The following is a 12,545-nucleotide window of genomic DNA, read 5'->3' on the forward strand; positions in this document are numbered from 1 at the left end:
CTTTTACGACTTTGTGAAAGGTGTGACAATTTGTCATCCTACTGTTACTGTTGACCTAAGTATTCTAGTGTTTATACCATGCCTGTTTGTTTGTCATAAGTAAAATTTGCCCTGGTGTTTTCAAAGAATTTTGTTCATTATCAAACATAAGATACTGAAATGTACCTGAGAACTAATCAGCCATATTTTACTACAGATGATCTAGATGGCAACGAAAAATACCTAGATGGGTTGGTTGAAAAGTATAAAAATGGAGAATATTGGACAGATCAAACCAATACAGAGAGTTCCACCACTCAGAAAGAATCAGCTTCGAATGAGGAGTTTGAAAAAACTCTACGAACTTATCATCACAATGATGCTAGCTGTTGTTCTGAGTTGAGCTGTGAGAAGAATGCCCAATATTGCAAGGAAAGGTTACAGGACAAACAGAATGAAATAAGCACTCATGAAGTACAATCAGAGATGAAGGACCATCATGAGAATTGCATCAGTCAAGCTGTGCAGCCAGACACTTCCAAGACTAAAAGAAAAAGACGAAGTTCCATCACTGGTAAGAATAATATTTTACACTTTAGTTGCATATGTATTATAATTATGAGAAAAAAATAAAAGGTCTGTCAGTTAGAATGAGTAAAATATATCCTGTATTTCAAGACAGGTTGAAAATCCATTCCTTATTCAAATATCCAGCTGAATAAACACCTCTGGCATAAATTCCAAATATATCTTTCTGTTTGATATATACACAAAAGATTTCAAAGTTCCTTCTCCTTTTTTTGCATTTTGAATAAACACTTTGAAGGCATTTGAATCCTTAGAATGCCTAAACAGCCTCAGATGTTGCAAAAGTGCAAATACCATTTTGTTAATGTTTTCAATTTATTAACACAAAATATTGCAAAAAGAGATTTCAAAACAACTTGCAAAAATCAGATTCAAAATCACTATTCTTTGAGCAAAATGAAAATGATAACTGTATATTTTAAGTTTTGGTCCAGAACTGCTTGCTTGGATGTTAAAAAAACTAGTATTTCAAGAGTAATAGTTGCTATTGTAGGCTGTCGAGTACATTACTGGACTCTATTGCTGAGACTCCAGGCTCAAATTTTGGCTTAATTTAGTTGTTCCAGCTGGTTTATTTCCTCAGATCTAGGATATTCTGTTAAATTGAATATAGCACCATGTAGAAATATCTCTTCTCCATTTGTTGTGAGAGAGAATTTATGGGAGATGAGCACAGAGGAAAAGCCCACTGTTTGGGTTGTCCTGACCAAAGAGGATCATATGGTGTTACAAAGAGAACCAATATAGTGTATTAGCAGAGAATCAATTACTTTTAAAGGATAAGTTGACAGTGATTAAATCTTTGCCTACTTTTTTTGTACTTCTAAATTCCTTCAATTTTCAACTTACTTTCTCTGAACTAGCCATTCTGCAACTATTATTCTGGACAGTGAGTGGTAGTTGTCTTTGACCATGAGGAAGATATCATAGCAGCCCAGTCACATTCCCGTAAAAAGTACATATGAAATGTAGGAAACACTGAAAGACAGTGAGCAGAAGCACCACATCGTTCTTGTTATTATTTTAGCTTCCTAACTTGGCAATACTGAAGTAGCTGTAACACCCCTACCTGTAACTTGGCTGATCATTTAATGCAGCACAGAATCTGGATTGAGCTTGAATTTTCCTAGGCTGTACCATGCTACACAGTATACTGATCCATCAGGGGATTCATTCTCGCTAAGTTAATGACAACAAAAAACTTACATCTTCAAAGACAGCTGATGGAATTTCTGTCTCAACATAATACCCTTTAGATATTGGCCATTCATTTTATATAGAAAATAAATAACAGTTTAGGTTCAGCTTCCTGTCAAAGCTATCCACCTGTAAATGCACTATAATAGGAGAGGAACACGTTTCTTAATTTAAATATTGTGATTTACTTTCTTCAGGAGCTGTGCTACATGCAAGGAAAATCTAAATTCTAAGTACAGAACCTTATCCTTCAAGTCATCCGTATTTTTTATATTAACTTTATAATAATAGTGATTACAAATTTGAATAAAATTGAGAATCTTCATAAGATAATTAAGTTATATTGCTGTCTTTAAATAGTTAACACTTTCATTTGATAAAATGAACTTTAGAGTTACTGAGAATCTCATTTTTCCAGTATCATGTTGTGAATACAGAAAATGATGCACTAGTATTATTTAGAATACATAATTTTTTTATCATTATGGTCGTCTCTTGGTAAAAATGTTAGTGCTACATCGGGGTTTGTCTGTAGTGTTATTAGCTGTAGGGCATGTTTCATTGTCCTGAACTATTTTCACAGTAGATGAATGGACTGAGAAGGAGATGAATGATGAATCCACAGACAACTCAGAAGACTCACATTCAAGTGAAGTAACAAACCTAAAGGTGTGCATTGAGCTGACAGGACTGCATCCCCGCAAGCAAAGGCACCTGCACCATCTAAGGGCACTCTGGGAGCAGCAAGTGTCTCCTGACAGATCCACTCCCTCCAAGTCAGGTCGGCTCAGTAAGAAAGAGTTAGCTGGGGCCAAGGAGCCAGAGTTCATGGCAAAGGAAACTGAAGTCAAAGACAGGGTAGAAGAAAGAAACACCAGGAAAGGATCTGAGGCCAAATCCAGCAGAATTGGATCTGAGGAGACCTTCAATAGAAATGACATTGAAAAAGGTATACTTGTAACCTGGAGAAGTCTGTATATATTTTTTCTTAATTCCCAACATACCTATCATACTTTGCTGAGCAAAGTGAAAGTTCTTACAGTACCCACAATTCACTCTTTAACTAAATATGAAGCTGTCGAGGAGAAGGAATTCTGAAATGTTAAAGTACTTCAGTGAAAGAAATTGAAGTACATTGACTTCAATGTATTTATTTTTCATCCTGGCCATTTCTTAACAAAGAGTTAAGTGCTTTCATGCAATTATCTATTTATTGATGGCTCCCTTCTTTCATTTCTTTCCAAATCATTTAACACAGTGCATCCTGTTTCAGTTTTGAGGATAAGATTGTCTAGCCTGTGGGCAGGCCTACAACCACAGTCAGTATTAATTCAAGGTGGTTGACAGAATGTCCTTTTCAAATTGTCATATCAGGTGATAACCAATCATCACTTTTCAAAAAAAAGGGAAGAAAGTGTTTGATACGCTACTCCAACTAAGTAACTCAACTAAATACTGGTGAATTGACCTGACTGAAGCAAACAGATATGAGCATCAGGCTGAATTAAAGCTCACATTTGGGATTTCCACTTTGGGGTGTTGGCTCCTTAACTAAATTGACCATAATATAATCAGGTCAATAATTGAATACTTTGAAAATGTAACATTTGGCCTGTCAGTTGATGAAATACAGTTTCTCGACTGTCTGTTGAGCTTCATTGGAACAATGCATACAGCCAAGGACAGAATGGTCAACGTGCAAGTAGCATGGAGGATTAAAAGACACGCAACTGGAAACATTGGGTCATTCTTGTGGACTAAATGAAGGTGTTCAGCAAAATGGTCATCCAGTCTGTGTTGATCTTGCCAGTGCAGAGAAGATTACTTTGTGTGCAGCAAATTTATACGCTAACTTGAAAGAAGTACATATAAGTCTCTGTATCCCCTAGGACTGTTTGGGACCCGGATGTTGGGATGGTAGGAAAAGGCAGGTATTGCATCTCATGCTTGTGTGGAAAATGGAAACGGGTGTTGGGCTGATGGAAAAGTGGATCCAGGTATCACTGAGGTAACAATCCCATCAGAGTGTTAAGCGAGGAGAGAAAATGTATTTGTCAGTGGCATTATGTCAGAGGTGTCAGAAATGGCAGAGACGATCTGCTGAATGTGGATCTTGGTGGGATGGAAGGCGAAGATGAGGAGAATCCTATCATGCTTCTGGAAGGGAGGCGAGAGGGTGAGACCAGAAGTGCAGGAAATGGGATTGACACAGCCAAGAGTGCTGTCAACCACAGTGGAGGACAATCCTCAGTTGAGGAGAAAGGAAGACATATTGAAACACTAGTGTGGAAGTGGCATCATGAAAGCAGATGTGATGGAGAAACTTTGGAGAAAAGAATAGACCAGAATTAATATGAAGCTGTCCAAGAGAAGGAGTTTGAAAATAATAAAACATTCACAGTAAAAAAAATTACAAAGTATAATCAACTAAGAAATTCCATTTGGTCAGAGTATTAAACATGTTTCGTATATCCAAAATGGATTATGTAGTTATTGAATTTGAGTTGAAACACCAGCACTGATTTTCTGAGGGCATGTTCTACAAACTGAGGTCATTGCTGAAGTACTTGCACAGCAGCCTGTTTTTGCAAGTTTATGCAAGTCTCTTTAAAAGAAAACGACACTGATTTTCACTCTTGTACTCTTCTTGCACTACATGATTAATTTCTGAAAGAGTGATAGAAAGAAGGAGAACCGTTTATCTGCTTTTCGTTGACTACTGGTTCAATTGAAGGTGTTGTATTTTATAATATATTTAGTATTTTGTACTTTTTCCTGCTCCCTCCCTTCTCTGTTTGTTTATTTCGGTGGTTTTCTCATCTTATTCAAAATTGCTGAACTTTTTCAAAAGTGACATGTTAGTCCTCTTTTCTGGTTAATATGACCGATTAGCCATTTTTATGTTGGCTTGTTGCATATTTCTGATGGCAAATGCATGAATGTAGAGAAATGTCAGGTGCACGCACAGACTGGAATCACAGTTGATCACAAGCTGTGTCCAAGTTGTAGTGTAAGTAGCAAAGTGATAGTAAAAACATGGAACTTTTTTTTAACCTAGGGCCATTGCGTACAAAAGCAGAGAGGTAATATCAAACTCATATAACTTTCTTGGGGATCCCATTAAAGAGCAATGGCTCTCAGAAAGGGTACAGATAAAAATTGCTAGGCTGTGTCAAGTAGGAATTAGTCATGAGCAGACACTTCAGAAATTGTTACCTTTTTTAAAATAGACCTTGGAAAGTTAGGAAGTGATCTGATAAAGGTTTTCTAAATTTTGAAAGGTTGTAATAAGGTAAGTAGTAAGTGCTGGTGGATTATTAACAGGATTCAGTTGGGTTGTAACCAGAGACCAAAAATTTAAGGTTACATTGAAAAAGTTAAGGGGAAGGTTTGAAAAATATCCTGTGATTAGAATGTAGAATTCCTCGCCACAAATTGTTGTTGTAAAAGAATGCATAAATTACTTTGGAAAGAAAAAGATGAATATTTAACGATATGGAGAGCGAACTTCCCATTAGCCATCCAATCGTCTGGCATCCCAATATGCTACATCCTACACCATGACCTTTAATTTTCTGCAATAACTTTGATGTGGTACTTTATCAAATAGATTCTGCAAATCTAAGTACAGGACATCCGCTGGAACTCTGGTCATAGCATATGTTACATCCTCAAAGAATTCCAATAAATTAGCCCAACACTATTTCCCTTTCACTAAAGCACGTGGACCCTGCCTGATTACCTTGAGCTCATCAAAGTGCCCTGTTTTAGTGCCTAACGTTTTCCCGATGACAGATGTTAAACCAACTGGCCTGTAGTTTCTTGCATTCTGTCTCCAGCCCTTTTTGAATAAAGCAGTTTATTCTGCTCTCTTTCAATCTAATATCATGAATTAAAGGAGTTTTAGAAAAGTAAAAACACAATTAATCAACTCCTCACTGGTACTACTTTTAATATGAAGCCCATTAGGACCCAGGCGCTTGTCAGCTGCAGCTCTGACAATTTACTGAGTTCTGCTTCTCTGGTGATGATTTTTCTAAGTTGTTTCCCAATTTGTTGTTGCTTTTGGGATGTTACTTGTATCCTTTGCAATGAAGATTGATACGAAATACCTGTTCAATTAATCTTTTCTTCCCATTAATAAATCTTCATTCTGACTTTCTGTCGGACCAGCAGTAACTTTATTACCTCTACTTGTTCAAATATTTATAAAAACTCTTAGTCTGTTTTTCTACATTTCTTCTGGCTAGCTTTCTCTCATGCACTAACTATCCCATCTTTATTAATATTTGTATCATTCTTTGTGTTTTTTAATAGTCTGTCCAATCTTCTGACTTGCCATCTGTCTTTGCTCAATCGTACGATTTTCCTGGTATGTTTAATACTATCTTTGGATGAATATGTCTCTTGGGATTTTTATTATTTGTCTGAATATATTTATTCCATATGTTCTGAAATATCCACTTAAATGTCTGCCTCAGCACCTCCATTAAACTATCACTTAACCTAATTCACCAAATCACTGTAGTCAGCTTTCCTTTGTGATCTCATAATTCCCCTTATTTAAATTTGCAAAAATAGGCCACTACTTTTTCCCTCAAATTGAATCCAAAGGCTCTTGTGTTGCAGTGGTAGTGTCCCCACCTCTGAGCCAGGAGGCCTGTGTTCAAGTTGCACCTGGCTTCAGAGGTGTGCAATAACATTACCAAGCTGGTTGATCAGAAAATATCCCAAATTGAATGTAAAATTAATAACGGTGTGGTCACTGCTACCTAAGGCTGCCTTTACTATGAAATCATTATTACTGCTACCTCACTGCACAATACCATGTCTAGTACAGTCTACTCTCTGGTTGGCTCCAGAGATTGCAGTTTGAAGAAGCTGTCCTGAAAGCATTCTATGATCTCCTCATCTAGACTACTTTTGCTCATCTGACTTTTCCAGATGATATGTAGATTAAAACAGCACTCCCGTAAGTGATATCATTCCCCATCTCAACTTAAACTAATTCCATATCCTGGTTTCCTGAACTTTAAGTCATCCCTTTCTTTTGTGCAAATGCCACCATTAACTAACAGAACCTTCACCTTTCCCAAGCCTCCTGTCCACGCTAAATGCTCATCTTCCCTGTTATGCTCTTATACACATTTTATTCAAATTATTCTTTAAATTCTAAGTTGCTTTTTGCAATTCCTTTGCATCTTCTAGTTTGGGGATGATCTGCAAATGTGATTCCTTCACATTGAGTTATCTAATCTGGCATTTGTCAGCTGCTGTTTATTGAAATGTTCTTTGGATGCAAAAGATCTTTGACCTCTGTGATCAAGAGAATGAGATGGCCTAGCAGCAGGCTTTGTTACCTTGACAGCCTTGACATCAGCAGGGGTGGTAGAAGGCTATCGATGTGCTGTAAACAACATTTTTGGCCTGGCTCCTAGTGGTACTACTTAACACTGTCTCCATATGTCTGTGTGACAACAGACTCAATAACAGCAGTGAAATGCATCAGATTTTGTGCTAACCGCAGCACCTTATTATTACGGCCTTTGTTATTATAGGCTGTGTTGCAAATGGCCCTGGTGTTGCTTAATAATGCACTGCAAAGTTCCTATCACTCGCAATGTAAACAACAAGAACACATGTTTTCTGAAGATTCTAACAATAGCTTTTCTTTGCTGAAGGCTGCCAGGAAAACTGCCTAATGAATTTATCATTTTTTCACACTCTGTAATCATTCTTTTCTAAGCAACCCACTTGAAAATTGGATCTTTATCCTCCAATGGCTAAAAACAGCCATGAGCCAACCTTCTGATCAGATGATTCCTGGTCCTCGGCACATCATCCAGAGTAAATTCCTCAAACTCTCTATCAATTACAACCCTCACTTTTTACACTTACCTATCCTGCTACTTTGCAGTATTTGAATAAAGGATGCAATTTGATGTGAGTTCTGTCTTTGGCCCATGCTTAGCTTCCAGCTCTAAAGCAGGATATGAATAGGAACAAATGCACCAATGATATATTCATGACAGTTTTATGAAATGTAGCTAAATATGTTGTGTTCACTTTGTTAATGGAATTCATATTTTAGGGAGTAATGAGTGAGTAACTGAACAGCAGGAAACAAATTAAAGATAACTAACAGTTATGAGTTTCCTGTTTTCTCTCCTATCTTGATGGTCTCCATCCCTGGTTTTAAAGAATCTCCCCTCAAATATACTAAAAATAATTAGGTTTAGAAGTTTTCCATTCATACATGTATTCTTCTCTTGTTACACTCAGTCACCTTCTGATAAATCAGCGACTTTAATGGCATGAAATACTACTATGGTGGTATCCATCGGTATTGACGTATTAGATATGTGCATCATACAGGAACTTTACACAGAATAGATGTCAGGAGATGGAGTTGTTGAAAATGTTACTGAAGGTGTTCTTGGGCAAGAGCAGTGTTATGACTGGTACATGAGTATAATGAAGAGTGGGTTAAGGCTGGAAAAATATTGTAAGATGATTTGGGTGGAATGGAGCTTTTAATCCATTAATACTTAATATACCTGATGTTTAATGAGGTTACAGTAAGGTACTCAATCTTTGAGCCATACTGAGGATATTAAACTTCTGGCATTGAAGCCATGACAATGTGCTAAAATAATTGTTACCTGCCATGACCTATGAGTAACCAAACCCAACCTGCATCCTATCTCCAGTTCATCAGTGTGAAAAAATCCTCTTCCACAAATGCCAAAGCAAAGGTGCTACTATCACCACTTACCAATATGATTCTATGCTTTATGAAGCTAATTCCACCCTCCATTCCAAAATGCAAAATTTTCCAATCCCTAATGATGATTGACCATTCTATGTTAAGGCATTGGAACCAACATTATTGGCAATTTTAGAATTAATCAGGTTGGCATTTGCAAATAATGTGCTGACCTGTTTATATCTGCAGTGCTGAAATATGCAAAAATCAATCTTATTCTTTTTTCTATATATATGTCTCTTATTGTAAACCTATATGAAATGTCCATTAATTCCAGAACACTTTATTCTGTGCCTGGCCACTGAGTGTATCAGATCTATAGAAGGATTAAAAAAACTAAAAATTTGGTGAATATTCAAGTTGCAAAAAGGCAATATCTACAAACTATTTATAAGATTGTGAAAATCATTAAATTTCAAGAACCTATCGCTAAAAATTGTTAACTATTTTTAGGTTTATCTACACCTCCAGCATCTCCAAGGAAAAGGACAATTTCATCTGGCATGACAAGCAGCAACTGGCAAGTACAGCGAAAGACAAGCACACCAGCATCACGATCATCAAATAAACGGCAAAGAAACAAGGAAAGCCGCAAGCGTGGTGTCTCGTGTTCTGGAGAGGAAGAGGACCATCTACATTCACCAGTTTCACCAAAGTATTCAAGCACCGAACGGGAGAAACCTTCAGGAAAGCGCCAATGTAAAACAAAACACCTAATGCGTCAGGATAGAAGACGGTCATCACTGACAGCAGATGACTCAACTGATGTTGAGAGCTCAGAAGAAAAGGTATAAGCTTAATTTATTTGTATTTTCACGCAGGATCTGACAGGTCACAGACACAAGCCCATAGGAAGATAGTTCCTGTAACAAATTTGTATCATCCTTCGGTATAGATGAAGAATCATAAAAGCAAAAGCGAAATATTGCTAAAATTCAAAATAAAAACTGAAAATACATAAGGCAGGTGACATCTGTAAAGGAAAACAGTTAATGATTCAGGTCAGTGATCTTCCATCAGAACTGAAGGATGGTAAAAATGTAAGATTTTTGAAGCTAGTGTAGAGGGAGACGGGAAAGGAAAAGCCATAAGATCAGTAATAGATTGGATCACAGGTGTTCTTCCTGCCCCCTCTTCTCCTCTTAAAACCTCTTACATTTCTATATTCCTTCTATTGTAATGAAGTGTCATTGAACTGAAAAATGTTTATCTCCACAAGCCCTGTCTGACCTGAGTGTTTCTGGCATCTTTTGTTTTTATAATAAGAATATATTTGTTACTTACATAGGTGGTGGCAGAGTGTACATGAACAATATCAGTAATTTGAAAGTAATTAATCAAATATTAGTTAAACTTCATATGACCAGATTCATCTGCTGGTTTAATTAGAAATTATGCAAATTGGTGTTGTGCTGAACCATCTAGATCTCTCAAGTTTAGATTCAGTCCCTGATCTTTCCTGAGTTATCTAATGTCGGTGGTGGCACCAGTTTGGCCAGTACTGTTAACAAGTACATAGCCCAGGAAGTGGAATAAGCAGCTAAGGTTCCTCCTCCTAAATTCTGCCCAGTGATCCCAGCTCAGAGATATTTTTTGACATCAGTTGAAGCTAAGATTGAACTCTCTGATGCTGCCAGCAGTTGAATGCTTTAACAAAACTTATTAAAGAATGGCACAGTAGATTGCTGCTCTTGGAGCTGCACTCCAGAATAATTGTCACCTCCTGGAAGAGGACTAATGAACAAATGTAAAATAGATATGGTAATTCCTAAGCTATAAAATATTAGCAGATAAAAGCAGTGTACTCTTTTAACCTGAATGTGAACCTATGATCTATTTACTGGCCTATAATTTCTGTAGGGATTTCCCTTAATTGTAGAAAATGCTCAATGATTATAAACAATGGTAATTTTAGACTGGTGTGTCTTGTCCCATCAAAAATGATTCTTTAAGAACTGTTATGTTTATTGTGGAAATGCTTTTCTGTTCACTGACATTTTTAATCATGTTTCTGTGTTGCAGTACATACCTTTGCATGTTCAAACCGTTACACTATTGTAAAAGCATAATTTTTTAACATTGAATTATTTCCACTAGACTCTACAGAATTCCACTCTAAATTAAGCTGCCATTGAAGGTTAGGGTGTATTGGAGGCCCTCAGTTTTTCTCCCTTGTTCCCTAAATCGCAGTTTACCAACTGCTGGGAATGGAGACAGGAAAATTTTAGTCAATCAGTGCAGGTGCACAAGAATTTTTTTGGCACTATAGGTTTCTTCACAACATTGTTGTTCTTTCCATCAAAATAGTGGTGCAGCAGAGGTACTAAATCCTTTCTTCTAGGAATAGTGTGTGTTTAAAAGAACTTTTTTGTTGGTATAATTACATATCTATCAGAGCTAGGATTGGTCTCTTGAAAAGAAAAGCTTGCATTACCTGATCACTTATTACATCTCATAGAAAGGTCAGTATATCTGCTATACCCTGAGTCCTTTGGACGTTTTCTTACATGTGCTTAAAAGATCCAATAACTATAACAACCTGCCTGAAACAACTATAGCCACCCCTTTATTGTCTTTATTGTGATGAAAAGGAGCTTGTTATTTCATTGGGGAGATTATTTTTTAAAAAACCCTTCTTTATCCCAATGAATCCAGCTTGTGGTTCTCAGATAAACCTTAATCCTTCATTAACTCACTTTCATCTGAATGTAACACTTCAATTTAACTTTATATCCTCATGAAGTAATAGTTAAAAGTTTTGAATAAATGAAGAGTTTCACCATGTAGTGCAGTAGTGAATTGCATAAATGCAAAAATGCAAATTTAATCCTTAGGCTATGATATGTTAAGCTGTTTTTGTCATGAAGACTGTAAGTGTGCTACCTTGACATCTCCATGTAGGGAACAAGAGATTTTCCATTCTTGATCACTAAATTAGACTTTGTAAAAATGTTTGTTGGTGTAGAGTTCACAGGAGTGCAGTCAGAAACATAGAAACATAGAAGATAGGAGCAGGAGGAGGCTATTCGGCCCTTTGAGCCTGCTCTGCCATTCTTCACGATCATGGCTGATCATCCAACTCAATAGCCTAATCCTGCTTTCTCCCCATAACCTTTGATCCCATTCGCCCCAAGTGCCATATCTACTCGCCTCCTGAATGCATTCAGTGTTTTGGCATCAACTACTTCCTGTGGTAATGAATTCCACAGGCTCACCACTCTTTGAGTGAAGAAATATCTCCTTATCTCTATCCTAAATCGTCTACCCTAAATCCTCATACTGTGACCCTGGTTCTGGACACACCCACCATCAGGAATATCCTCCCTGCATCTACCCTGTCCAGTCCTGTTAGAATTTTATAAGTCTGTATGAGATCCCCCCCTCTTTCGTCAGCTTGATGAACTAGCCTTGGTGACAAACCAGGGAGACTTTAGTGGTCATGGAACCATGCATGCTTATGGGCTCAGTTAGGTAATAATCAGAAGGAGAGAAAATGCACTGTTGTGTTCAACATTTCTTCACTGAAGTGTTCAATATTAATTATTTTCTTCCAACAAATCTAATACACCCGTCAGATATTAAATTGGCTTGGGATTTCAAAAATCAAAATACTAAATTTTATTTCACATCTTTTCTTAAGATTGTGCACAATTACATTAAAAACTGGATAAAGATATTGTTGTGTCATAAATTTTGGAATTGTTTCATTTGACATCCGGTGGAAGTTACACATGGATGGAAACAATTATTGGTAATTACACACTTAAGTTTCCTGGTTCTTTGTTTTCTTGGTTAGCAATTCTGTACACACATCTGTGGGGTTGTTTGGTTAATGTGGAACAGAACTTGCTGTGGATCCAATTACAAGACATGCGCCACTTCCAATATCTGTCGTATGAGAGGGTTAAAATGGGGACAAACTGATCATCATTTTAAATTATTTTCAGGAAAGAGGGGCTAAATTTGTGAAATACCCAAACACAGGAAAACCTAGTATAGTCTGGAGAAATGTCCC

The 12,545-nt window shown here is 36.9% G+C and overlaps 1 protein-coding gene across 3 annotated transcripts in view; it reads left to right on the top strand.

Annotated features, from left to right (window-relative positions):
* bcor (BCL6 corepressor) overlaps positions 1 to 12,545 on the top strand; it is a 47,523-nt gene that overhangs the window by 12,893 nt on the left and 22,085 nt on the right. For 2 of the 3 annotated variants that reach the window (XM_048603288.1, XM_048603289.1), the window contains 3 exons: positions 197 to 553; positions 2,348 to 2,713; positions 8,984 to 9,318. In XM_048603288.1, the coding sequence (XP_048459245.1) occupies positions 197 to 553; positions 2,348 to 2,713; positions 8,984 to 9,318 (1,058 nt within the window). The remainder of the gene's footprint in view (positions 1 to 196; positions 554 to 2,347; positions 2,714 to 8,983; positions 9,319 to 12,545) is intronic. The other variant, XM_048603290.1, reaches the window with a different exon arrangement.

Source organism: Rhincodon typus, chromosome 11, assembly GCF_021869965.1.
Source record: "Rhincodon typus isolate 14 chromosome 11, sRhiTyp1.1, whole genome shotgun sequence".
NCBI classification, from domain to species: Eukaryota; Metazoa; Chordata; class Chondrichthyes; order Orectolobiformes; family Rhincodontidae; genus Rhincodon; species Rhincodon typus.